At 39.4% G+C, this 28,000-nt stretch overlaps 2 protein-coding genes across 2 annotated transcripts in view; both read right to left on the bottom strand.

Annotated features, from left to right (window-relative positions):
* Positions 1-16: 16 nt before the first annotated feature.
* On the bottom strand, positions 17-20,839 carry vps54 (VPS54 subunit of GARP complex). Its single transcript, XM_024289422.2, has 23 exons — positions 20,675-20,839; positions 17,282-17,456; positions 14,863-15,104; positions 13,686-13,764; positions 12,726-12,760; positions 12,407-12,538; positions 11,852-12,237; positions 11,602-11,728; positions 9,409-9,516; positions 9,275-9,330; positions 8,485-8,581; positions 8,034-8,356; positions 6,353-6,482; positions 6,094-6,275; positions 5,881-5,993; positions 5,468-5,531; positions 5,281-5,386; positions 5,099-5,186; positions 4,902-5,023; positions 3,755-3,835; positions 2,703-2,810; positions 2,515-2,609; positions 17-1,207 (listed from the first exon to the last, which is right to left on the bottom strand). The coding sequence occupies exons 2-23, from the start codon at positions 17,424-17,426 to the stop codon at positions 1,102-1,104; spliced, it is 2,925 nt and encodes a 974-aa protein (XP_024145190.1). The 5' UTR covers positions 17,427-17,456; positions 20,675-20,839; the 3' UTR covers positions 17-1,101.
* Positions 20,840-21,643: 804 nt separating this feature from the next.
* LOC112157501 (E3 ubiquitin-protein ligase pellino homolog 1) overlaps positions 21,644-28,000 on the bottom strand; it is a 16,443-nt gene continuing 10,086 nt past the window's right edge. Inside the window, exons 3-7 of the mRNA XM_024290260.2 lie at positions 27,032-27,161; positions 26,736-26,837; positions 24,192-24,389; positions 23,906-24,094; positions 21,644-22,997 (exon numbers count right to left, since the gene is read on the bottom strand). Of these exons, the coding sequence (XP_024146028.1) occupies positions 22,431-22,997; positions 23,906-24,094; positions 24,192-24,389; positions 26,736-26,837; positions 27,032-27,161 (1,186 nt within the window). The 3' untranslated portion in view covers positions 21,644-22,430. The remainder of the gene's footprint in view (positions 22,998-23,905; positions 24,095-24,191; positions 24,390-26,735; positions 26,838-27,031; positions 27,162-28,000) is intronic.

Here is a 28,000-nt window from a genome sequence, read left to right as displayed (position 1 = left end):
ACAGACAGACGGCAGGTTTCTCCCTCATCTGGTTTATTCACAGCAGCGCTGAAGTGCTCTCAGACCGGCTTCACTCGGACACACAGTGGGAAGTCAGGCACACTGCAGGGAGAGCTCATGTCTCTGACAGCAGATCCAGAGTAGGCACTTCTGAAGCAGACGGTGATGGGAGATAATGCTTTTGTCGCATCCGGTTCACATCTGCATGGGAATCAAACGGAAGTTTTCCCGATTCATTTTTTTTTCTGGTTGTGAAACTAAATCAGGAGCGACTGAAGTTTGAGAAAATAGAAAACATTTTTGTGGCTTTTCTTTTTTTTGGGGGGGAGGTCAAACCGCAATCATGCAGCTTCCACTTAGTGAGAAACCTTTGATTTGGAGCCGCAGCAGACTCAACCTTCGTCATGCAATTGGTTTGTAGCTGCATCGGAGCAAAGGACAGGTTTGGAAATGATTTCAGGATTCAGGGAAGCGCTCCAGACCCCGCTGAAACCAGGGGAGATGAGAAGGCTTGAGGAAGGTCACAGGTCGGCTCTTCACAGTAATGGGGGCTTCACTCACCAATTAAAAAAATAATTTTAAAGAAAAGAGACCGTGTGCATCTGGAACAAATATGTGAAGAGCTGCGTTTTGTGCCTCGTGTCCTGCAGCCTTCCAGCATGTATAAAGAAAAATCACCCAAAAAACCTCCCTGTCATTTGTGAATCGTCATGAAAGAGAAGCCACTCTCCTGTGACATGAAGCCGAGCGCCGTAAACCCCAGAAAAAATGCTGTTCGAGTATAAAAATGTACGAAAATCTCTTCAACGTCGCAGCCTGCTGAGGAAAACGTCCAGAAAAGACTCGAAGAGGACAGAAAAATAAATTACCCCAAAGTTTCATCACCATCATTCGCCCCGTCTCCATGGAAATAATTTACTAGTGTTCGTGTGTGATTGCACGCACAAAGGCGGAGCCTGCAGCGGCACTCGGGAGCTTCTCCGCTTCTTCACGAAGCCCCGCTCTGCACAGTTCGGTGCGGTTTTGGTCCCCGGTAGACCGCCTCCGCCGGCGGTCGGACGGCGCCCGTTGGTCCTTCTGCCCATCCAGGCTCTGTCCACATCACCTCTTCTGCTCCCAGATCTCAGCCATGTTCAGGTCGAGCCGCTCCAGGCTCCGGAGAGCCTGGATGTTCTCAGTGTAGAAGGCCACGTCCACCACCACCAACCTGCAGACACAACCGCAGTTCTCAGGCTAACGTCAGGAGAATCCATCTGATCATTTCTGATGAAGGTCCGATGCTGAAGTTGTGACACGCTTCATACAAGTTGCAAATTTCCCTCCAGGCTTTTTATTTTACAACCGTTCTCTGATCCAATGAAAATGAATGATTTCTCCTCCATGATCAATTTTCAAACGGTTCGCACTTTTGTGAACTGGCTGTGGTGCAACAGTAGGGGTGACTGACCTCTGATCGGAAGATTGCAGATTTGATTCCTGCCTTGCCCAAGTGTCAAAGTGTCCTTGGGCAAGACACTGAACCCCACACCACCTGTGATGGTTATAGGTTGGTACCCGTGTTCGGCAGCCATCAGTGTGACTGTAAAGCTCCTTGGTCCTTCGAGGAAGGTAGAAAAGCGCTATACACGTATACGCTATTTACCATTTTAAAAGGGACGCCATCCATACATCACTACCAAATCAGAGTCCCCAATTGGTCAAAGTTTGACATGGTTTAACTTTTGACGTGCATTTTATATGTAAAGCCCAAAAACTGTTAAAAAAATGTGCAGAGCGATGAATGTAAAAGCTAATTTTTGGGCTTTTACATAGACTTTTCATTGGCGGTGATGCCTTAAACGTGAGTTGCTGAGGGCGGGTTAAACACAGCTTGAGAGTTTCAATCTCTGAATGAGCTGCAAAAGAATAGGTTTTATATATTCATGTTTCCCTGTAGGTCCACTAATCTAAAAAAATCATGTTTTTTATAAGATCAGTAAAATTTTTGGTAATAAAAGAATAATTTGAACACAAATAGGGGTCAATACCAGTAGTGGAAAATTTAATTTCCTTTGTAAATGTGTCCAAGTGCTGGAAGCAGTAAAAAAAAGCTAAAATAAAGCAACATTTTTTGTTGAAATTTGAATAATTTTATACCTTAAATGGTTAATTAAAGCCTTCTCCTTTATCTGCAATGTTTTATTTTTTAAAATATATATTTTTTATAAATTGGATCAATTTCAGCCAAAAAGATTCATACTTTTTATTTAAACTGCATCTTTATGTTTAAGCAAGATCAGTCTGCAGCATCGTTCTACTGCAGTTCTTCTCATTTCCAATTCTAATTTAATGAAAACATGAACTGAAGAACATTTACACTGAAATCATGCTGTAGAACTCAGTTTTAGCTTGTGGCAGACATTGAGTTCTGTGCTCTAATATCAAGTAAAGGTGTTTCAGGTGTTAAATCATTTGATTTTTTTTTCTCTTGTATGGATTCTTAAAAAAAAAGAGCTGTGTGTGTGTATCGGTTACCCGTGCTGTGGTCCGCCATCATTTACGACCCCGAGTCGGGCCAGCTGCCTCTTAAGGTGCATTTTGAAACTGGCGTTGATCTTCAGGAACAACATCTGTGCAGGTAAACACACCTGTGTCTCAGTGAAACTTCTTCATACTCGCGTCTTCGGACAATTCAATGGAATCAGAAAGCGGCAGATCCTCACCTGCGTTTGTTCTTCCGGCAGAAGCTCAGAAATGGCCTCGTGCATCTTCGCCATCTGCTTACAAACGTTCCTGAAGCAGGTCGACGGCATTGGAGCCTTCACCTCGTACTGAAGAAGGAGATCAGTTTGAAGCAGTTTGGAAGAAAACTTTTATTATTATTATTGATTAGGATGAATCACATTAAAACAATAAATAAGACAGTTTTTCTTTATTTTTTCACTTGATTAACACTATACATCTAATGTTAATATTTTTAATTACAAACAGAACAAATGATGAAGAAATTCTAATTTTTATAAGACACAATTGTTTCTTCTGAGAAGTTTTTCCTTTGTAATGTCATCCATAGCTGTCTAAATCAGTCATGTTTTTGAGCATAAATTAAGTCAGGTGTCCCACAGGGATTGATACTCGGCCCACTACTATGTGGATTAAATAAGATTGAGCTCCCACTGTCTAAAAACTGTAGCATTTAAATAGAAACAAATGATAAAATATAGTTTATAGCATTAGATATATATATATAGCATTAGGCAAAAATAATAATAATAAAAACATTATGATTTATGTATAAAAAACTTTCAGCTTACTAAGAATTCAGATTAGTTAAATATAAGTTTCCATAAAAATTTAACACATAAAGAAAAATATTTCTAAAATAAATAAATAAACTGCAATAGCAATAAGCTTGTGTTTTTAAAGGCGACAGTTTTGTGTACTTTTCAGCCACATAAATGTATCAGTTTATATAATAAGGATTTATATATACAAAACCTGATCAATGTCTGTGTAGAAATGTTTTATATTTATTTACTTAAGAATTGTTCAAATTTTGTCAAATATGATTATAGTATTAGAGTTTTAAAAAGTCAGCATGTCTATTCATTTTCTCCTAAGAAGCTGCAGTTTGATCAAACAAAAGCAGTAAAAACATAGTTTGTAGAATAGACTGAACATGTGAGGTAAGCAGAATATTATATTCGACATGTGCGTCATAAACATTTGCAGATCACGCTGTGACACGTTTCTGTAGGTCAGGAAGTTCTCTCACCCTGGATAAGACTCTCTCAAACAGACTGTCCATGATGGCCACCAGCTTGGCAGAGATTTCTGAGATGTGGTCATTGTAGTCCTGAAGAACACAAGACAGTCTCAACAAGATGAGGACAACTGCGCCACCTTCAGGTCACAGGTTTTAAAAGCGTTTTCTCTAAAAACAGGTGCAAGTTTCTCATTTCCAACCACATGGTGGCAGCCATGAGAGTGAAACATTAGTGAAAGTGACATCAGATTGAAATAAATCTGTTCTTTTGTTATTTAAGTCTCACTCTTATAATCTTTTGATCTCTTGTAAGAGTGTTTCCTCTGGTCTTAATTATTAGGATATCATTTTTAAGGCAAGAATCATAAAACATATCATTCTAGGACAGTTTTTGCAGAGCAGCAAGAGTTCTTCAGAGATTTACCCCCTGAGTGTAGGCAGGTTATGACCTATCGCACCAACCTGACATAACCAGTGCAACAAAAATAAGCTATTTTGGAACTATGCAGCCGTTCAGTTTTGAGCCACATGCCAGCTCAGATGAGGAAAACAAAGACATCCATGGATCCATCAAAATGCAGCGGAGCAAGGAGCTTGTGGCCCCGTTTTCTACCTCACAAAAACAATCTTTATCAAAAAATGGTTTTCGTCTGCTCTTACTTAACAATTTGAATAAAGAAATACAACCAATTTTAGTCTTAATTTCCATTAGACATCCATGTCCTCCTTCATGAGAAAAATGCAACTACCAACATCTTTAAAAACACAATTTTGTTGATTGTATCCTCATGGAGGACCAAAGCTTCATTTAAGGTTGCTTTTCATGGATGATTTTACACTACCCCCACTAACTCCTCCTGTTCTATGAAACTCAGTTATTTCCATGGAGACCAGGATTGCTTCCCAGCTTGGAAATGGGGAGGAAAAGAAACAATCGGACGATATGAATGTAAAAATGAAGCACAGGGAGATTAAAACTAGGAAACCGCAGAAGGAGAAAAAGAAGAAGAAATAAGAACTAAGAAGCAGAATAAGCAGATCAAACCTCACAAACTCTCTTTATAGAAACCAAACAGGCCGGTGTGAATGCACCTTTAATAATTTATCCATTTCAGAGGCATCTGGTCTGCTTCTGGACTCTTCAGGAGTGTGTTACCTTAGTGATGTGGTCGAAGTGTCGGAGGACGCTGAACTGTTTGGGCTGCAGTTTGGTCTCAAAGTGGGTTCTGATGATGGGAATGTAGTGAACCACCAGCTGCAGACAGCGGGAGGCCAGAGCTGCACAGAAAGACAGCGTCGACATGAAAACCTCCCTCAGGACAAACACGTCTGCTCTCAGGAGCGTGTGCGTACCCAGGTTTCTGGTAGTGATGGTCTTCAAACCGACGACCTGCAGCGCTCCGGCTCCCAGGACCAACTGGCAACAGCGCGAGTTGAAGTGCTGCCGAAACAAAACGAGAGTTTTCTTCAACCGACGAGGTTCTGCTCGACAGTCTGTGAGCGTGAAGGCGTGCAGTTCTGCTGGGAGCTCTCACCTTCAATAGGTCAGACAGACGGGTCAGCATATCTGTGGTGATGGATGGGATGTCGTTCACACACCGACAGTATTCCAGAAAGATCCGGATCAGCAGCAGAACGGTTCTGAACAAACACAAAGGGAAAATATGCCGTTAAAGACATCCTCATCGGAGAGAGGATCAATTTTTGTGAAGGAAAACTCACCCGATGACGGCGTACTTCTGTCCGTTAACCAACAGAAACTCAGCGGGTTTCCTGTCATCTGGACCTGAAAGGTCAATTTTACTTCCGTCAGTTATTTTGGTTTTCATGGATAAATCAGCAGAAAAAAAGATGATTATCTGAATCACAAAAGTCTGATAAATCTTACAGAAAGTGTTCTTATTTCACAAGCAAAATATAAAAAATAAGAGATTTGTTGTTTATAACTTCAACTAAAAGAGAAAGAAAAGTCTCTTGCATAATTAAAAATTCCATATTTGTTCAGTTTAAATAATTTCTTGGGTACAAAACGGTTCTTTTAACCAAAAAAGTTTTAAAATAGAAATAATAAAAATATACATGAACAGAATTTTTTTGTGGACTGTTGTGGAAATGGTCAAAGTGTTGGTGGTCACCTGAGGTTTTGCGCTCTGGTAGTGTTATCCTGCCATCAGCGATGGAGTTTACCAGATCCTGAAACTCAGCTGGGACCTCCGCCTGCTTCCAGCGCTCGTTATCGAGAAGGAGGCTGCAGGAGCACAACCGAGAAATTCATTCAAATATTTTGGCTTTGAATATTTATAAGCAAAATAAACATATTTTAGCTTCCAATCAGAGCCAGAGGATACCTGAGTTTGGTTTTGCGTTCTTCATGGAAGCGGTGGACAAAGCGGTTGGCCTGACTCTGCAGCGCCCCCCGCAGGGAGACGCTCCTCCTGCCGCAGAGATCCTCCGTGTCTCTGACGAAACCTTCAATCGTCTGCGACAGACACACAAACTCAGCCGAGCTCAGGCGCTCCAGGGAGCCGTCCTGTCGGAAGCAAGAAAAATTAGAATTGAACCGAGACTCCCCAGAGTCTGACCAGCGGTCGGCGACGCTCCTCCTACCCGTGCTCTGGCTGTGAGAACTTTAACGCAGCGATCGTGGCTGACGTCGGACGCCGTGTACAGCAGCTCCTGGATGTGGCTTAACACGCGGTTCAGCTCCGCCTCTGTGGGCATCAAGCTATCACCCGACCTGAACAGAAGCACAAACAGCTTGACTCGATCCGTCTTCACTTCTTTCTGATCTAAAGCTCATCAGCCACATCAATGACTCAGGTGTCACTGCTGAAATGTGGTGAACTGCATGTTCCTTTCTAAACCTAAAGCTGATTGCACTGAGAAAATTAAATTTTAAAGTAAAAACTTCCTTGTTAGAAGAAAAATTGTCTTATTTTCTGTCTTATTAAGAGATTTATTCAAGAGTAAAATATTCTAAGTTTAAGATTTTTTTTAGCTTTTAAGTTTATTATAATGTTAGTTCCTCATGAAAACAACCCCAAAGTGGTATTTTGATCTATTCACACATCATTTCTCTGTGCTCTCCACTCTGCTGAGTGTTTTAAAAGTCGCGTCTAGACGTTTTTTCAGAAGGGCTTTTAGTTGATCTAATTTTGTCTGTTATTGTGACCTGATCTTTGTTTAGTCTGTATTGTGGGATTGACAGACTCTGTGACTTTATCTGAGAAAGATGCTATAGAAATAAATATTTACTTCATCATTTGACTTATTGAAATGGAATAACGCAAATCTGGTGTTCACACACAGAGACTACAACAAGTCCAGATTACCTGATCTTTATTTGAACAAGAGTGAGTTAAAAGAGTGGTTGATTTGGGATTAGTTTTGGTCTTTTTTTCCATAAATACAAATATAATCTTCCTACTGATTAAAAGTTCAAGAAAGAAGAGGTGTTGCTACAAATATTGTAGGTTATTTTTGGTTCTGATTCTTACCCAACATTATGAGTTCATTCGATTTTTCTATTATTTTTTCTTAACGGATTAAATGTGATTATCACCTGATCCATGAGCAGTCTGGATTTATTTTAGTTTTAGAAACATCTTTACTAAAACAATATATATATTATTAGCAGCATGACACCAGAGAAAATCTGCTTTTCTTTCCCAGCTCATTTAAATCGATTTACTGTGGCTTCTTAAATGTTCTGAATTCTTTGGTTTTCAGCCACACGTGAAGGAATTCACATTTTTTCCATTTCTCCTGTGCTCTTAAAGTTAAAAAGTGGCAACATTTTCTTTCTTTGGGTCCACTCAGCCATTGAGCTCCCAATTGTTTGGTAGTCCGACATTTCCGCACAAATCTGCTGAAAACATTTTTTTGTTTTTTCATTTAAACATTTAAGGTGTTTTTTTTTCAAAATCTAATGAAAGACTCTTTCTGCAGAACTCAGCTGTTGTTTAATTTAAAAGTTGTAAACCAGTTTTGTTTTTTTGCGCATCGTGGATGAAAGAGGACAGATGAGTCAATGAGGTGATCAAACTTGAGTCCTTGAGGTTAGCATTCTGCTAGTTTTATAGCTAACTCTTGTGGCTTGTTTTAGTAAAACAAATCTGACCCGGGTGAACATCGAGTGGGCAGACATGAACCCAGCAGGTTTCAGTTTCAGAAAAACAAACATAAAAAAAACAAGTGCTAACATAATATAGTGTTCAAAAAAGGGATTCCTGTCTGTCCAAAGTTTGATACCAGAGAACAAACGAAAACGAGGGGATAAATCACTTACATTAGGCTTTGCTCTCTGCTGACAGAAATCTCTGAGACCCCAGAAGCCGGGATGCTGCCGGCAGATTCGTCCCGGCTCTGTTTGATCCTGGAGCTAGCTGTAGAGTTCTGATCCTGACCCGCCTGCTGCTGTCGGGCGTCATTCAAGGCGTCACTGATGAATAAGCCGTCGTGGGTGAGGTACGCCAGCTCAGCCTCTCCCTTCAGAAGATCCTGGGAAACCTCACAGCTGGACGCTGCTGAACTAGCTTCAGCCAGCAGCCGGTTCTTCTGGTTTGAGTCCAAAGCCTCCAGAACCACATTTCTGATGACACTTGAAGTAGCCTGATCGACAAACATGTGAACAGCAGACATTGCAAAAAGTTTCACAAACAGTTGCTACCAGAACAAAACGTTTTGCTTTGCTTTAACTAATATGCAGTCAAGGAGATTACTGTGGTGCGTTCACTGACCTTGATTCTCTGCAGGAAGAGAAGGAAACACTCAAAGATGTTTTTCAGCAGTTCGAACCACTGAGGAAACGCCATCAGACGCATCTGGTCGGCTAGCCTGAGAACAGCAAACAACCATTTCCTCATTAGATAAGAACATTTGTTTTTTTTTTTGTCCTGAAGAGTCTTTGTTTACAGTGTTCACAAACACTTTCAGTTTTCTTAAACTGCAAACATGTCAGAGCATGAATGTTTTTGAAAACCATCATCATTGTCGCACAAGTGTCCAAGAGTTTGGTTAGAAAAAAAAAATTCAGCGACTTTGTTGGTAAATTTTGATTTGTTAACCTTGAAGGCACGGGTCAACGGAAATGAATGAAATTAAAGATTTCAGTCACAAATTTTTTTTTTAATTAAATTAAATATTTATAAAGGGAAAAAAGATTCCACCTGCAGAATAAGTAACAAATTCCCGCTATTAAACTGAGGATGCAAGAAATTAATGATTTACTGAAACTTCAAGAAACTGCAACAAAATAAATCATGAAGGGAGAATGACGTTAAAGCTTTTAAGCTCGTCAAAGCCAGCACAGTCACACGCCTGTGTTGATTTGTTTAATGACGTGTAACAGGATCTAAACTATGAAAATGCTTCAAAATAACAGAGGCTTGACAAGATTATGGTTAATCGCTCATCAGAATAAACTCTGGATCAGTCACATCTGTGTCATTTTTAACTCTTGCATATTTTTGTATATCAGGAACATTTCAGTCTTTCAAATGTCAAGAATGCGTAAATAAAGAGACTTACTTAGTAACGACTTCAGTGTCAATTTCTTCAATGTGCACAACACTGTCTGCCACACACTGCAGAACAAACAGGGTTTTTTTAGTGAATTGTTCTGAAACAAGTTCATATGTGCAGTTTAGTGACTGCAGACGTACCTGTGCGACGATGGCTTTAGCAGCTATGATCATCTCCTCACTGTAAATATCCAGAAAGTCCAGCTTCCTTTGCCGCAACAGACCGAACACCAGCGACTCCAGACGCTCCTAAAACACACAAAACAATCATGAATTTGACCTTAACGGCGGTTCAAATGAGGTAATAAGCTCAAAAAAAGCTGAGAATTTTTTTTATTTGGATTATTGACAAATTACAAGTTTTTCTTTTTTTGGTAGCAAAGAAGCACAAGAAGCAACAAATCAACAACAACAAAAAGCTAAAGCATTCTGACTTTCATACTTAAAATCTCTCTATAGGGAACATGCATCAAGATTTGCAACCTCTAATGTAATGATTCAAATACAAGTGAGTCTACTAAAGCTCCAAATTGTGTGGTAGATGTGTGGTTTGCAGTTTGGTTATGAGGTTTTTCTAAAACCCAGCATAAAACACACAAATGCTCTAAATTTTGAATTATAAAAGCCCAATACTTCACACCATTTGTTTAAATTGCCATGGCAACCGCACACATTTAGAAAGTTTATAAAAGGGGGGGCGGTAATGGGGCCCTGCTATGAAAGGGTGAACTCCCCAGGGTGTACACTGCCTTCGCCCAACAGTAGCTGGGATAGGCTCCAGCAACACCACGATCCCAAAAAGGATTTGGAAAATGGATTAATGGTGAAAGCAGCTCCACTCTCTTGCCAGATTTAGACAAAGATATAAAGGTTCTTCTCCGAACTGGATTTGCATCTAATACAATAGTTTTATTTTTGGACCATTTGACTGAATCAGAGCGTATTATGGTGTTCCACAGGGTTCAGAACTTGGACTTATCTTTTCCCCCCAAACATGCCAATACCAAACAGCTTTACATCTTAGTCAAACTCGCCGATTTAGCTATACTTTAAATAATGTTCCCAAGTAAAAAAAAATAAATAAATAAATCTCTTGATTATATATTATCCATCCATCCATCTTCTTGACCGCTTCTTCCCTTTCGGGGTCGCGGGGTGCCGGAGCCTATCCCGGCTACTGAAGGGCGAAGGCGGGGTACACCCTGGACAGGTCGCCAGTCTGTCGCAGGGCCTCAATCACACACACATCCACTCTCACATTCACACCTAGGGACAATTTAGAGTCACCAATTAACCTATGAAGCATGTTTTTGGACGGTGGGAGGAAGCCGGAGTCCCCGGTGAAAACCCACGCATGCACGGGGAGAACATGCAAACTCCACACAGAAAGGTCCCAGCCGGGATTCGAACCGGGGCCTTCTCGCTGTGAGGCAAGAGCGCTAACCACTTGCGCCACCGTGCAGCCCAATTATATATTATATTATACATATAAAATAGATTTGAGTACTTCACGGCCAAGCACATTAATGGATCAAACAGTTAATCCCACCAAAAGTTTGATTAATGCATATCATGAAGAAGGATTTTATGGATTTTTCATTGGTTTTTCATGAACAGAATTCTTGTATTTTGGATATTTGAAGTGTACAGCCAACCTTTTGTGAGACAGCATATGGTTTGGCGATCTGTGACAAAAGCAAGAGTTTATCATGAAAATGGTTACAGTCCCTCGCAAGACTGTTACAGAGAGCAACTTTTAAAAAAAACATATTGCTCTTAACTCTAGATAAATTTACACAGAAATCAAACTGTAATCACTTAAAATGTACCCATTTTCTGAAACTTTATGTGGAAAACTTCACAATTCCCAGAATCTTGTTTTAATGATATTTTGTTAAAAACTGACAGCTAAATTAAAGCTGACAGACTTGATTTGAAGGCAATATTAACATTTAGGTAATTTAACTCTAAAAATGATAGTTCTCAAAGTTTCAGGTCTTTTCTAAACCATTAATTTGGAGCAAATCTAGATTGGAAACAAACTGGATTAAATAGAAATGTCTTTTTGCAAAAGAAAAAGAACAGTCAGATAAACTAGATTTAGTTTGAATTGGCACAAATACTAATAAATTGGTTAGATACGAGATAAATATGTAGATAATATGTAGATAATATTCCAAGAGCCTTCCAACATTTTTTTTTTCTGAAACAAATGTGTAACATTTGACTTAAGACAAACTGAGGGACACGTTAATAGCGTTAAAATGGCTGCTTTCCACCTAAACTGATGCCTCTGTGGCAGAAAATTGAGGATAGGTAGGTGAGCCCTCAGACCTTCTCCAGGACCTGCGGCTCCTCCCTCAGACTCCGGCTCAGGTCGCTCCGGGAATACATGCTGAAGTCCTCCACCATCATTTTATCAATCAGTTTCTCCAGCTCACAAAGCTGAGAACCCAGATGTCTGAGGAAAAAACACTCAACGTCACGCGACTTCACTCCAACTTCAGCTTCCTATCAAATATGGCTTCTGTTTTGCTACATTTTTCAAAATAAAACAAGAATAACTGGCATTTGTCAACTCTACCTGAAGCTGTGAATGCCCTGCAGCTCCTGTTGCAGCACCTCCTTGGTGGTGGCGATGAGCTCCAGCGCTCCAACAAACTCCGAGGTGGAGAGCAGCAGCTGCACGGTGGGCTGCGTCTGATGCACCGCCGCCATCAGCTTCAGCTTGTTGTGCAGTTTGACACAGTTGTTGCGAGTCAGAGTAGTGCGGAGGGCCTGCAGAGGCCCCTTGCACATGACCCGGTCCATGGCGGCGGTTTTGCTCCGAAGGACAGCCACCGCCTGCTGCGTCTCCTTCAGGCGGTCCTGCAGCTCGTGCTGCGAGGACATGGCGTGGAAAAAAGCGTCGGAGCGCAGAGAGATCTGCCGAGCGATGCTGACCTCCACGACATCCAGGTAGTGACTCAGCTGGAGGGAAGAGCGGAGGAAGAATCAAAACCATTTACCTCTCTTTATCAGAATTAAAAATGTGTTTCAACAAAAACGGACATGTAGAAAGGAAATGTTTAAAAATGTAAAAAGCTAATTATGCAGACAGATGTAAAGAGAACAACAGAGTGCTCTGCAGAAAGCTCACCTTCTCCTGCAGTAACTTGGAGGAGGCTCCATCTCTGCTGCTCTTTCCTCCACCACTGGGAAAGTGTGACCACGGAAGGACGGCGTTGAAAGTCGATGGATCCTCCAGAGCAAAGTTGGGTCTCATAAAAATCTAAAACAATCAAGAAAGACCAGCCAAGAAAAAACAAAAAAAAAAACATTACCCTTCTCTAATAATGAAACTAGGAGCAGGACTCTTTCACAAAATTGTGTTAAATCTATTAAACAGAGTCCTAAAAAAAAACAACATAATTCCAAGAAGTTTTGATATTAAAAATTCACTTTAGAGAAGAAAATACCTTTGGGACTTGTTCCAGCTCAGCTCTGGACTTGTCTACAAAACAAAAATACCCAATAGTTAACTATTTTCAAATAGCAACAAAATTTAACTTTTTAATCTAGACAACTCTTCCTAACAGTAAGAGATTTCTAAATGCTTTAATATCATTTTAGCAACAGCATTTAAAGAAAAAAAGAGAAAAAAAACCAGTCATATAGTAAAATATTGTCCTTAAATGTGCGCAATTGTCCCATTTATCACTTATTACTTACTTTTGGTACCTCGTCTTTTATGAATATTTTTCATTTTTGAGTTAAGATTAAGTAGGTACAATTTATGCACTAAACAGAACAACAGCCTCTTTTTGTGCATTAAAGATGGAAAAAAGTGCTTAGAGAAATATGAGGAAGTGGAATAAAAAGATAAATGTAACAATTTGTTTCAGGTAAAATGATCTGCTTTTTTTGTACATTTTATTTTGTTGTTTTTGTAATTTAATCTAGTTTAGGGGGGATATTTTATTCTGTTTGATATGCATTTTTTTGAACTGTTGTAAATTTGTTTATAAAAGATGGAACATAAAGCAAAATGAAAAGCCTGCTACTAAAACATCTCCAAAAAGCCAAAACAAGCACCTCTCGTAATTAAAAAAAAGTTACTAAATTACAAATAAGGCTAAATAGGTAAAAAAAAAGAAAACATGTCTCCAAATAAAAATAAAAATAAATCATCAATTTACAAAAATACTTTTGTAAATACTAAAACAGAGATTTTCACAAACCCTGTTAGTGGTTTCACAATTTAAACTACTTTTAAGTGGCGAGTACAAAAACAAATATTTTAAACATTTATGGTAAAATTTGTGGGCCAAAAAATGTGTCTTTTTAATGACATGTAGCAAAATGTTCTGGAGTTGTTACGGAATTAATGAGGCCTTCAGGCTAGTGCAGGCCTGTAGCATCAAATGAATTATTCATACCATGGTTGATACTGGAGATGGAGTCCACATCGTCTTTGTTGGGGCAGATCGTCTTACAGCGTTCATGAACTCGTTCCCTCTAAATGTAAACCAACGACACATACAAAACTTTAGATTGCAATATTAATCAAAGATGAGCTTTGTGTTTGTTTTGGGGGGAAAACAAAAATACACAAGTGCAGGATTTAAGCTGAACAGTGGCATGAAATGACAGATAAAACACATCCATGATCAAATGAGAGATTTAAAGCAACAGGAAGCAGAGAGGGAAAATAAAATAAAATACAATAAAATTAAACGGTCTGAGGCTATAAATTATCTGACTGATTGTCTCAATAGTTTCCGCTGTGAAACTTGAATGAGGAAATTAAACCAACAATAAACGCAGGAAGTCACATGTTTGGAAAATACACAACTAACAGAAACTGAAAGAGAACACTTTTGGTTTAACTAGGCTTATTTCAAAAACTGAAAAGTCAAAGTCCAGTTTTTGGGTTTTTTTGAAAATCCAAATAAAACAAGATACAGTTAGCATAAAAATACAAGTGTTACAATGTAAGCGTTGAAAAAATAAAAAGGTATACATTAAAGCAAAATATTCAATGTAAAGTTTTTTTGTTTTTTTTTTTCTTCAATAATGTACTGTTGACAATGTAATGTACTGTACTGTACTGTACCCACGGTTTGGAATTTGAAGGTGTTTTTTTTTTTTTTTAAGAGGGAAAATCCAAAAACCCTGATGTCAGGAAATCCAACTGTGATGAGTGACAGTTTGGTGACTTTTCTAAATGTGTCTGCTGTGCTGCACAGAAAAAGTAACACCATGATGAATACTCTTCCGATTCTAATGTACTCTGTCCCACCACAACAAACTCTGCTCTCCAAATGTACTATAGTGCCCACTCACCCTAATGTACTCTGACGCTCATGTACCCCCACCACATAAACTCACCCCCTCCAATGTGCTCTGGCCCCTGGTAAATCTGGTTTCACAATGTACTCTGCATCCATGTACTCTGCCACCCCACCATAATGTAGTAGGGCTCCACCAATACACCCTGGCCCTCCCCCAGATACTTTGGCACCTCAATGTAACCCCCACCAACACCACCACCTCCACCTCCCATGAACTAATGTACTTTTTCAGAATGAGGCTTCAGAGATACAAAGATGTTACCTGGGTCATCTCCTGGAGGTAAGGCCCAAACTGTTCTCTGGTGATGATGGGGAGGTAGAAGGAGGGCATCACCTCAGTCTCTGTGAAGTCCAGCCCCCAAGTTTTGGTGAAAAAGTCAGATTCCCGCTTGGCGAGCCGCGGGTCGTTCAGAGCAGCAGGGAGGTTCACCTTGGAGCTGTACACAGTCCATCGGTCGTGCTCCTCCACCACAGAGGGGCCGTTACACAGGCTCCGCCCCTCACCTGTAGAAATACATGGAGAAAACAAAAATTCTGTTGGTCTCCATCAGAAGATGGTGTTTGATCACCAATCAAACTGTTTTAGTCTGATAAGCACAGGCTTCTTGTCTTTACATCACATTTCCTAAAACTGCCCAGCAACCAATCCACAACACAAAGGACACAACATCTCACAACATTCTAAATATCAATCTTCAGTGACTTCACCTGCAAACACTTCTGTAAGCTCATCTGACAAGAATGTGAAGCAAAGCTTAAAATTTTGTTTTTCTGTCAAAGAAGTTCTGGTTAAAGACTTGTTATTGTGTTGCTCTTAAAGTTTGTAACCGTTTTTTATGGGTGTTAGATTTTTGTCAGATCCACAAGATTTGGTGTAAATGTTAAAAATATTTAAATTTCTCTGTCAAAAAATATTAACATGCTTCACACTGAATGCTGCCTCAAACAAAAAGTCTTTATAGCAGCATGTTTCAGTGGGATATATCTATTGCTTTCTTCTGGTTTTGTTTTCATATTTATGAGCACATCATTAGCCAAGCGTAGCTGCTTTAGGGTCGTTTTCTCCACTCATCTTGACCCACTTCCCTTTGCATCTGTTCCACTTCTTTGTTTAATGGGATGGGAGCCTAAAAAGGCACTACGTTCACTTCACTGGCTCCCTGTTAATCCTAGAGTTAAGTTTAAACATTTACCGATTGATTTCATAGCTCTTCGTGGTCTCAGTTTATTTAACTGAGCTTTTACGCCATTCTAGAATCTTAAAGTCTGACAACCAATACTTGCTTCATGTAGCCAGATCACAAGAGAAACACTGGTATGACTTTGCTTTTTCAATTGCCAGCCCTCAGGTTTAGATAAATATTCCTGTGAAACTGTAGATAAAAACATGGCTTTTAATACTCAGAGAATACTCAGTAGTCAGTCGCATTTTATTTTCTTTCTTTGCATTTTCATTTATTTTTTGTATATTTTATTCATTCATTCATTCAAGGCCAAAAGTTTGGACACACCTTCTCATTCAATGAGTTTCTTTATTTTCATGACTATTTACATGGTAGATTCTCACAGTAGGTTGTTTAAGGGCTATTTGATCAAGAGGGAGAGTGAAAGAGTGCTGCGGGAGATGCGTATAACTTCCACATTAAGCCTCGATTCCACTGAGCAGCACGGTAAGGAGTGGTACGGTGCGGTCCAGTTCATTTTGGCGAGCGTTTCCACCTAATTACAGTAAACCTCACTCCCACTCAGCAGTTTGCTCTTTTACGGTGCATGTGTGGTGTTGACCACTAGTATGTCATTGTGTCATTGTAGTGCAACGACTTGATTAGCAATAACAGCATCTCGTCTTTTTATTGCTTTACTTCTGGTACATCATGTATAAAAGGAATATAATGTTTGAGAGAAGATTGCTGGTTGGACTGAAACCGCAAAACCTGGAATGCTTACAATGAGTGCTATATTGACGCTTTCTAATGTCGTCATCACTTTCTGCCAATCAACAGGTGGCTACAGCGGCTCCGCCCCAACTGTCCTGTTCTACTTTTCAATAGACCTACAAGACGTAAGGTTTGGTACTGTTTAATCTGTCTATTTAACAATAGAAATGCTCAAATACCGGTCTGGGTGGCTATTTTGAAGACACTAGAATATCAAACATGGTTTCAGTTATTTCACCTTGGCTGTTTTGGTTGAGTACATAACTCCACCTGTTCATTCATAGCTTTGATGCTTCAGTGAGAATCCACAATGTAAATATTCATGAGAAGGTGTGTCTAAACTTTTGGCCTGTACTGTATCTAATAAGGAAAATTCATCCGACATACGCTGCAGGAGCGTCACTCACATTGAAGTCATTTTGTGCAAATCACCTGCTGATTATTATTATTTTTTTTGACCACACAAAATGAACGAGTGAAACAAAAACAACGTTTGTTAAGAACCTAACATGAAGTTCATCTACAGCAGCAGACTCAGGGGCAGATGGGGACCAAAAACTTGAGGTAGACAAAACATCATTTAGCTTCAGTTTAAAGAATATAAAGTAAAGTAGTTCACTTTATAATTGCTGCACTTTCTTAGAGCTGCAGTAAATAGTTTCTAGCATTTTTAATATTATGTTATAGCAAATAAGTTGTTTTAAGCAGCTGTTTTGGATGGATGTCAACACTACTGATCCTTACCGGTGGGTTCCTTAGGACAGACGTCAGGCAAGGAGCGTACGGCCCGGAAGCGAGGGGCGGAGGGACCCTGCTCCTTATGGAACATCCCATCTCGGCCTCCACTGCTGGGACGAGGCACTGGGGAGGAGCTGTGACTGGAGGCCATGGCATTGGGACTTGCCTCCTAGGAGGCTAGCTGGAGAAGGAAAGCGAATGTTATTTTAATTCCAGTCTGGATCAGAGTTTAATGTTTAACAAAGATGACGAATATCCTGAAGCAGACTGAGGCAGTAAAAGAGAGGATGTTTTGACACTAAATGTGGCATTACTTCCAAAAGGCATGAAAATAATCAAACCCATTAGATTGGGTTTAAATGAATCTGCAGACAGATTTACTTTGATTTGCTCTCTTAAAGAAAAAAAGTCTCTTGTTTAGAGGAAGTAAAATCTGTTCATGTTTGTTCCTACTCAGCTAAAAAAAACCTAAATTCAAAAGTTCAGCAACAGTTCAGAGAGATTTTCATTTTTGTTTCTCCCGAAAAGGAAACATCCTTCATCCTCCACCATTTCTTCCCAGAAGGACCTCCTTTCTGGGGTTTTAGAGTTTTTGCTGCGTTTACACGGACGTTAGTGCTTTTTAGGCAATTTTAATCAAAGTAAAAATGAGCCCATTAAAGGCCGTTGTTTATAAAACATGCATTCAAGTTAAAATTTTAGTACAGGAAATGCATAAACCAAAAATATTAATTTTAAACTCTCTGAAAGGCACATTTTTTTCTATTTGTTTTATTCGTTTTTAGGTTATTAAAACATAGGAGCTCTTATTTTACTAAATATTTTGTTAATATATTAATATAAGCTTTCCCAACTATAGGAAAATGAATGCTGTGGAACTAAAAAAAGATCCCTAATACACCAGTTAGGTCAAAGAATGTTTGAAATTAGTCAGCTTTCTTTTTGTTGTGGGATGTGGGAACAGCAAAGTAGATTCAGGTATTATTTTTATTTTTTGGAGATGATTTTTCTGACTTTGTGCTGACAGTAATGAGGCGGGAGATTTTTCCTGTAATCCCCTCATCTCTGTGATGAGATTAACAGCAGAGGGTTTTCTATATCTGTGCTTTGAGCTGTCAGCACAAAAAGTTAATGCTTTAGTGTGGCGTTAATCAGTCTGCAGATGCTGCTTCAACAAACCGCTTCATTGCTCTGCATGAATCTCCAGAATTTTAGCAGTTTAGTTAAATATTACATCATAATATAATGAGTTAATAGTTGATAAATTATGAAATCATGATGCAATTGTATTTTTTATTTTACGTCACAGAAATATTTTCAAACATGCCTAAAAAATGTTATTTCAGGATTTGTTTTACTATGTTGCATAATACATTACCAGAGGCTTTTATATTATGTTTACACCCACTCAATAAGCATAAGGATGAAGCATGCTGTAAGTTCATGTTAGATGCTTTAGAGAAAAATCCAGGCAAATCAAGGCAATCCAGACTAAAAAGGGGAATTGGGGATGAAGTGAAGGAGGACACGAGGATGCAGATGTGTTTAGCTGGTATCAATTTTTCATTCAATTTAGTTTAATTTATTTTGAAAAGTTGAAATTTATGACAGAAAGGATCTTATGGGCATTCATGAAGAAAGCCAAAAATCCTCAAGTAAACCATACACACAAAAATGTGCACTATAGTTCTCAATATACAGCTTAGTTCAAACAATAAACCTTATTTTAATCCAATGTATTTAAAAGACAATTTTATGTGTATATACACTCACTGGAAACTTTATTAGACACAGCTGTCCAACTGCTCGTTAACACTAATTTCTAATCAGCCAATCACATGGCAGCAACTCAATGCATTTGGGCCTGTACACCCCTTTCGGACCACAGTGTACCATCTTCTGATTTATACTTCCAGCAGGATATAGAGCATTGTCATAAAGCAAGAATCTATCTCAGACTGGTTTCTTGAACATGACAATGAAGCCACTGGACTCAAATAGCCTCCACGGTAGGCAGATATCAACCCAATAGAAAACTTTTGAGATGTGGTGGAACAGAAGATTGGCATCATGGATGTACAGCTGACAAATCTTGTGGGATTCTATCATGTCAGTATGGAAAACTCTGAGGAATATTTCCAGTACCTTGTTGAGTCTGTGCTATTGAGGCAGTTCTGAAGGTAAAAGGGGCTCCAACCCAATACTAGCAAGGTATAAATAACAAAATGGCCAGCGAGCATGTGTGAGTGAGGTACGGTGACAAAAAAAGTTTTGATGTTATCAAGCTGACTGAGGAGAAATTAAGGAACTGTTAAGAAAACTAATAAATGAAAAAGAAAAGAAAAAAACAGCCAAACTACACTTACTATCCGGTGTGATAGAGCGTATAAATTGCGTGAGAAAGCGACAGTAGTTGTGATCAAGCAGTAGGGTGAACGACCCATGACTGGAAGGTTTCAGGTTCGGTCTCTGCCTTTCCTGCCCATGTGTCAACATGTCCATAGGCAAAACACTGATCCCCCACCCACCCACCAAATTTTTCCAGATGGTTATAGGTTAAAACGCTTTACAACTTAATCAAGTCAGAAAAGCTGTATTTTAGTATAGATTAGTCAGTAACTGCCATGATGGCTTCAACATTCAAGGTTGAAAAAGAGCACACAAATAAAGCATTATAAAAGAGTATGAATGTCCAGTGCACCCTAAAATAATCACCAGCAGGATAAATCTTTAGTCTTAATCTATATAATACAGAACACGTTAACATTAACTATCATCTTTAAAAGTTTGGTTAATACAAAGAAACTACGTCCATCTTTATAGCTAAAATAGAGTTATTCTCATTAAAATGTTTTGGTAATTAAGGGGGAAAAGCTCTCCAGGTAAATACATGCTCATTAGCATTTTAGCTTTGATAACTTCAAAAACGACAGAAACAAGAATTTTGAACTAGTTTCTGACTTCAACTGCACACTAAAGCTAATGTAATCAATCAGTATACAAATAATGTTTTAGCCCCTTTTACAAAAAATAATCTCATAAGAGATTAATTTGACTTTTGTGTTACAGTTTAAATGCTCCGACCTGAGCTGTCAGATCTGCTCTGAAGCTAACCAGCTACTAGCATGAGCTTGTCAGTTATTTATTTTTCTGTTTTAACAGAGTTGACATCAAAGTGTACTCTACAAACCGGCACAAACACTCGATATTTTTTTTTCTGCTCAGATAAAGCGAAGAATATCGCAGAGTTGCTATCAAAGCTAAAGCTAATGCTAATGTTGACGGTTACAAGAAGAGCACCGTGCTAACGCTAGCAGACAGACTCACGGAGGTTCCGCACAAAACACGAAACCAACCGAGGCTCGTCTGGCAGCGTCGGAGCACTGGCCGCTCACCTACCTGTCGTGTGGAGCGCAGCAGTCGGAGGTTCTCTTCTTTACCATCCCAGAAACTTCATAGGAGCCGGGAGGAAAACAAACTGACCCACTGTGCAGTTAGCACCGGCACTCCGACCATCATGCACTGCGGGGAACACAGCGACGCATCTTCTCCTCTTTCACATTCACATAAAAAGCTCTCTTCTGCCACCTGTTGACCATAACTGTAACAACAGTTTTTCCAGAAAAAATGTTTAAATATTTTTTTAAAACTAGTCTAAAAACAAATATTAAAGCAAATATTTAAAGTATTACATACATGTATGAAAAATAACAATATAATTAGTGGAAATAACGTTTTTGAAACAATATTTTTAGGAAGAGCTGCAGAAAAATTGAGCATCATTTAATAAAGTACTTCAAACGAAGAAAAAGTTCCTCATAAGTATGTTTCTGCCATTTTGTTTGTAATTTAAATATTTTTTATATTCATTTCAGGCAAACAAACATGCCATTTCCACTGTGTTCACATTCTGGGTTAAATTTAGACACATTGGTGTTTAAATCTGTTTTGCACAACTAAAGGACTCCTTTGCTGCAGCTCTGATGAAACAGGATGCAAAGTTTCCACAAAGGTCCCGTTTTGTAAAATAACTCTTTTACTCATTTTTGACTTCTTGAACTCTCCCATGGATCTATTTTTACTCAAGTCTCTTTATCTGTGAATAATGAACTCTGACCTGAACGAGTCATGTGGGGCCTGCACTTTTTTTTCTGCTGCTTCTTTTATGACCGCCTTTTTGAGTTTTTGGACTCATTCGAGTCTGTCTGTTATTTCTGGAAAGGTTCTTCATTCTTCTGTGGTTTATTTTAGGTTCTCTGCAGCACAAAAAGCTTCAGAAATGTCTTTCAGATTGAAAAAAATCCCTGACTTGATGCTTTTAGGAGCAGACTTAAATTAACTTTTTTATCTAGAAGGAAACAAACTGTATCAAAACCTCAGCAGTGTTTTTTATTGTTTCCATTGGTACAAAAACAGTCTGAAGCAAAACTGCATAGATGTGATAACAAACCAAGAGTCATACATGAAATGCACTATAATGATAAAAGGACAAATAAGTCTGTTACCTAGTGGTTAAGTCAAGAGGTGTTGGTTTAGCTAAAAAAAATGTAATTACTCGGTTAAAAAAGCTGAACTAGAGAAGAAACAGTCAGTTAAATGAAATTGATAAGTAGCAGGAATGACCTCATGGGGGCGCTAAAGGGCACTTTTACACTTTTGATTTGGTTGGAATAAAACAAAAAAAATCCTGTTTAGATACTTCCTGTTACAAGCAGCTTCAAACGTTTCCCACAAAGCACTTTTGCTTTAATTAAGGTCATAATAGCACAAGTAAAATGAATGCACAGATTAGGCAACAGTTCACCTGATTTCAGAGAAAGAAGATCCCAGAGTTTTGAGTCACATTTCACAGTTTTTCGACGCCAGTGTTTTCCAGAAAATAGGTTTTGAGTCAGATGTTAAGGAAAAACACAGGTAAGGTAACTGCTGTTCAACCGATTCACAAAACTGTTCCAAAGAGGCACAAGAATAAATAGAAGAATGCAACGACAACTTTTTCAGTTTTGTTGTCAAAAAGGACTTCCACCTGCTAACGGAGTTAAATAGAAATAAAAAAAATCTGTCAGGAATCTACTAGATAAATGCACTTATTTTGAAAAGCTGGAGTTAAAACCCCTCCCTTTGTTGGTTAACGCTGTGAAGTCACAGGAGCGTTCTAGTCCAGTGGGCTTTGGAAGATGAGTCTGATGCAGGGCGTGTCTGCGTTCAGCGGGCTGATGCAGAACGGGCAGGCGTGCGTGCCGTGCGGCAGCGGGATCTGACTCCAGTACGCCGTTGTCTTTTCAGAGCAGACGTGCCCGCACGGGACGAAGGCGTGGGTGGGGGGTTCCGCGTCCACGTAGAAACCCGGCTCACAGCCCAGCCACAACGGCACGTAGGGCCCCCTCGCCCGACACATGGGACACTCCCACTCCTGATGGTCCGCCTCGTCTGCAGGGCTGCGGCGCCCCACCCAGCCGTGGTAACCGTGCACGTGGCCGCAGCGCAGATACACCCAGGGCTGTTTCTCCACCACCACGGCTTTGTGTCGGAGACTTGGGAACGCCAGAGTGTTGAAACCCACGGGGCACTGAGGCCGGCCGGCGTTCAGTTCCTGCCGTAGTGCCTCCAGGTGTTTGATGGTGGGAGTGCGGGCAAGTCCCTCCGCCGTGCGCCACAGCAGCGTGGCGCCGCAGAGGTCAATCAGAGAGCCATCCACCAGCTCGTTGGACTCAGATTCCACCTGGATCAAACAGATCATGTCATTTACCCATCCATCCATCCATCCATATAGCTAAGGGCAATTTAGAAACAGGATTCATAGAACCGTAGTTACATACGTAACTTTCGTTTTTTGTCTTTTACATGTTTTGTTTTTTTGATAATGGAGGACAAATATAAAGAATATATAAATTGCAGACGAATCAGGAGCAGACGAAAAAAAAAGCAGTTTGAGAAATATCGTATTAGTTGCATAGAAAATGTGCAGGGCGGAGCCACAACCTTCCCACTCTGTTCCATTCTGATGCATTCACTTGCAGACAAATAGATCTACGTCTGTCTTTGTTTTCCTCATCTGAGCTGGCATTGCCATTTTTGTTGCACCGCTAATAGCTTGGGTGGGTGAGGGACAGCAAGTTAGTGGGGAAGCATTTAAACAGATGGGTGATGGAAATAGGGGGCGGGCTTACTCCACGCCAACAGTCCTGCCCGCAAGTCAGATTTAAATTTCCAATAAACTACTTCCACTCTGCAGATGCTGTCCTAGAAAACAACACAGGTTTTTTGCTTTTGACTAATCCAATAGTTTAAAAGATGATCAGAGTGAGTCTTTAAGGGAAATTAAGGTACAGATATCCCAAAAGTCTTGTAATCCCACGACAAAGAATGCAAAAAAAAAAAAACTTGACGAAAATAGGTTTTGCTTAAGTTTCCTTAACACAAATGATCAAAAATGAAATCTCTAAGGAGAACTGAGTTATCCAACTTCTCTTCAGTTTTCATACAATTATATCTTTTTTAGCACAATTTAATTTAGTCTCAGCAAAAGTAACTTATTTTCAGCAATTTTCAAAATCAAATAATTATGTTTTACCCTAATAAATAAAGAGTGATTTCCTTTTAGTAAGCTTGTTTTTGCACATCACTCACCATCTTCTCTCTATGCTGTGATGATCTGGTCTCCCGGAGCGAGAAGACGTTGCCGCACACAGAGATTTCCCTCCACAAACCAGGTTTGGAGTCCTGACTGAAGCCGTTGTGAGGATGCATCACCAGCACGCCGTTGGTGGTCAGTCCATCCATCTGACCATCCCGCATCCTCCACTTGGCTGCCTTCTCCTGTGCAGAAGAAAACAGTTTTCCCTCTTAGAACTTTCAAACAAGAATTTGTTTGTGAATCACCCCGTCTTTGGCTACAGCAGTTTGGTTATCTGACCCCGAGGAAGATGTTCTTGGAAGAGTCGAAGCCTGCGGCGTAGATCCGAGCAGAGTAGGGAGGGTTTCTCTGGCAGATGATGCGGCAGGCGAAGCGGGAGATGGTGCTCTGATTGGTTTGGTTTTCAGCGAGGATCTGCCCTCCAGGCACCGTGTCAATCACCACAAAGTCAATGGGACTCTCTGTGGAACGACCGATCTGTAATAATAGGAACAGAAGAGCAAGGCCTCACGTTTCTGTGTTTCAGGGGCATCTTGACAGGAGTTTACCAAACATGGATCTTCACAAATAACTATTTATGCTCCAGAAACACCAAGAGGTTAAAACACTTTAAACAGCCCCAAACTTCCTAAAAGTGTCCACATTCATGACGGCACCAGCGTTCCATTTAGGAGGCGCCACGGAGAACCATCCACTTTAATCTCTAAGGCAGGGATAGGCAACTCCAAGCCTTGAGAGCCACATTCCTGCATGTTTTCCAACATACCCTATTCTGACATGTTCTAATTAGCTGGACACACCTGAACCAGGTAATCATGCAGACACTATGACCTATCCCTGCTAAGTCTATCTTCTGCAGCCCACTCCTCACTCCAATCTCCCTCATGTCTTCCTTCACTGTATCCATGAACCTCCTCTTTAGGTCTCCTTCTGTGTAGCTACAAACTTTAAAGACTCCCTAATCTTTTTTGATCCATTTTAAAAGCGTTCCCAGTGGTCTTTTGATTATGATTCCAGTGTTTCCTTGTTTATTGTGTTTTCTATAAATAACCTGCGATAGGTGAATTTCACAAAGATGGATTAAAAATGTTTAAAGGCTTTAAAACTCGTCACAACATACTTTATACACTTTTCTAAGTCAAACGAACATTTTCACACTTTTAGCTCTTACTTAAGCTGTCAAAAGTTTTTCCTTTATGGACAAATCAGTCAAGTATCATTGAAGAAAACAAAGATCTGATTATGATGGAGATTTACATAACTCTGAAAACAGCATGGAAGAGATTGACTGACAACAACAACGGCCGCATTTACATTACATTAACTCTCAAATTTTGCAAATTGGAATTTCGATAATAAATTCTCCTAATGGAAACACCATAATTTTGAAAAACTGGCATTTTTCGAAAAAGCGTTTTTGCACTTAGAGGAGGTGGTATTTGGGGTGTATCGAAATAGATATTTTTCGCAAAACTGTAATGGAAACACTTATTTTTAAATAAATGCACTTCTTGGTATGAACTGTCTGTCCTGAGCGCTGCACAGCCGGCGCATCGAGAAGTCCCACAGTATTACAGCTCATTATAAATTGCTTGTCGGGGAGTTGCAGGAGTTTTTAGGAGTTTTTCCTTACCGCGAGGGAGGGTCTAAGGACAGGGATGACCGTTCTTTATAGTCTGTTTAGTTTTTACCTATTGTGCTCGTTTGAGATAAGCACGAGTGCCATGACCCATGACAGAAATTTGAACGGATCTTGTTAAGTTTTCAAACAGAGAAAAAGGTCCAGATGCTTTCTTGTTGAAATGTTTTTTCTTTTAACCGCTGAACAGGCTTCTCACCCATCTGAGATAAGCTACGCTGTACACACGCCCCAGACAGTGTTGTGACATCACCCATATGCTCTTTTTTAGTGAATTAAATAAAAAAATAAAAAAAACTTGTTCTCATTCATCGTCATTTTTTAATGACTTACCACGTGAGTTGGTTTGTCCTTTATCACAAAATTATGATTTAATGAAAACTGTTATTTCAAAACTGTGTTTTATCGAATTTCCTAGAATTTCTATAAAGTTTTGCGCAAATGTGTAATAGAAACGCAGCAAATAGCAAATCAGGACGAAAAAGAAAAAAGGTCCCCAAAGCTGGGCTTAAAAAAAAGTCAGTGAATACCGTGATATAGCAAAGTACAACTGTATCAGGTTTTTAGCCAAAATAAAAAAACTGTTTATTTTCTAGGGTAAAGTTTCTCCAGAGCAGCCACTCTCTTCTGCTAGCTTACAGCCTCAACTGAACAGTACCGGTTCATCAAAACTGACTAGCAACATCAGAGCGATCAAGCAGTACAGGTTTGAGCCAGATGTCAGCTCAGATGAGGCAAACAAGAACGTACATGAATCTAGTCATCTACAAGTGGATGCAGAGTGAACCAGGGAGCTTATAGCCTGCCCAGGATATTTTATACACCACAACAACACTTTTTTTTTCAAAAGTAATATATTTGGCTGCACCTGATTCACAATTATTTTAACAAAAAAATACTTAAATACAATTCTGAGTCTAATTATCTTACCGTATGTCCCCAAACATGAGAAAAATGCCAAAAGAACCTCAAAAAGACAATTTCAACATAGTGGGTCTTTAACAAACAAGTATCTAAACTGTCAGCATCTGCTCTCTCCCAAAACATCCAACATGACCGCTTACTCAGCTGAATTCAATCCATATCATGGTTGTTGGTTCAAAAAAAATGCAAATTTACAGTTTGCATGTGATGCTAATAGAATGCTAATTTTTGCCTCTCACGTTGACCTAGATTGATCTCACCTGGAACATGTCGGTGTTGCTGTCATGTGTGTACTCCACCACCACTGTGTGCACTCGTGAGAGAGTGTATGAAATACTGTGCTGCTCCTTGTTGCTGACAGCCTTTAAAAAAAAACAAAACAAAGTTTGAACATGTTAAAAGCATGGAAACAACACAAAAATGTGTTGCTTTAATGTCTCAGTAACATTTTTTAAAGTAGTAACTATGTAATGTAACTTTTTTTAGTGTTGTATTGGTAGTACATCAAAATAATTTCAGAATTCTTTCAAAAACGAGCCTAACAGTCGAGTTTAACCTTGGCAGCCTGTGGCGTGCTGGATGTGTGGACTGTGCTGGGCTTGACGCCGTTGGCCTTATTCCTGGGACATAGTGCGAAGCGACTTTTCTGCCTCCCTTTTTCGCCGCCAGGCAGAGAGCCGTTACATCTGGGGAGAACAGATGTGCAGTCATGTTAGTACAAATATTTGCACAAAAAAATTAGAAAAATTTCTACTAGGCATCAGAAAATTATGATTTTATTAATAACAATTGTGCAATTAAAAAAACACATGATTAAACATGATTAAAAAAGCCAGAATAGACTAAAGGCAAGTTTTTATCTGTAGTCCTCTGGAATATTCCATTGCTGCAAAGGAATGGGGGAGGACAAAACACTTTCACATGATTAGTCTTGTGCCATTTCAGTGATTTAGGAGTACTTTTTATGACAGAGTTAGATAATGATGGGAATAAAAATATATTTTCTAAACTTTTATTAAGTGTTAAGCTTCAAGGCCCCGGAGTGTTGGGACCTTTTCCTAATAGTAAGCGGAGCCACCATCAGTGTGAATGGGTCTGTGACTGTAAAGCACCTTGGTCTTTACAGTCACAGACCTATTCAAAGTGCAGCCCAGAGGGAGTAATGAAAATAGAGAAACTTTAGGGTTTTTATTTTTTGTTTTTTTTTAACGGATATTTAGACTTTTTTTTATATAAGTTATCGGGCATATCTGTTGAGAAAGTGGGAAAATATCAAGTTTTCCCAGATATTATTTACAATTTAAGTTCTAAGCAGCTGATAAGCCCAATGAGGCAAATTTTCTTTGTGATATTGGGCTATATAAATAACATTGAATTGAATTGAATAAAAAATTTCGGATGACCCAGCTTTTTAACAGCATTTAAATGCATCATTTACACACAAATATTGGAGACGTGAAAAGATTCTCACATTAAATTTGTGCATAAATGCGGTTTTGTGTGTGTAACAAGGGATTGTGATTTT

This window comes from Oryzias melastigma, linkage group LG1 (assembly GCF_002922805.2).
Source record: "Oryzias melastigma strain HK-1 linkage group LG1, ASM292280v2, whole genome shotgun sequence".
Classification (NCBI taxonomy): Eukaryota; Metazoa; Chordata; class Actinopteri; order Beloniformes; family Adrianichthyidae; genus Oryzias; species Oryzias melastigma.
The sequence above is the reverse complement of the archived record's forward strand: the minus strand, read 5'-3'. Positions and strand labels throughout refer to the sequence as shown.

What these genes read in the sequence shown, in the direction of transcription:
- vps54 (XM_024289422.2), bottom strand. Translation starts at nt 17,426, where the DNA reads ATGGCCTCCAGTCACAGCTCCTCCCCAGTGCCTCGTCCCAGCAGTGGA. An exon ending in TTGAGAGAGTCTTATCCAGG is followed by an intron (nt 2,811 to 3,754) that starts GTGAGAGAACTT and finishes CTCCTTCTTCAG; the next exon opens with TACGAGGTGAAGGCTCCAAT. An exon ending in TGCCGGAAGAACAAACGCAG is followed by an intron (nt 2,610 to 2,702) that starts GTGAGGATCTGC and finishes TTACCTGCACAG; the next exon opens with ATGTTGTTCCTGAAGATCAA.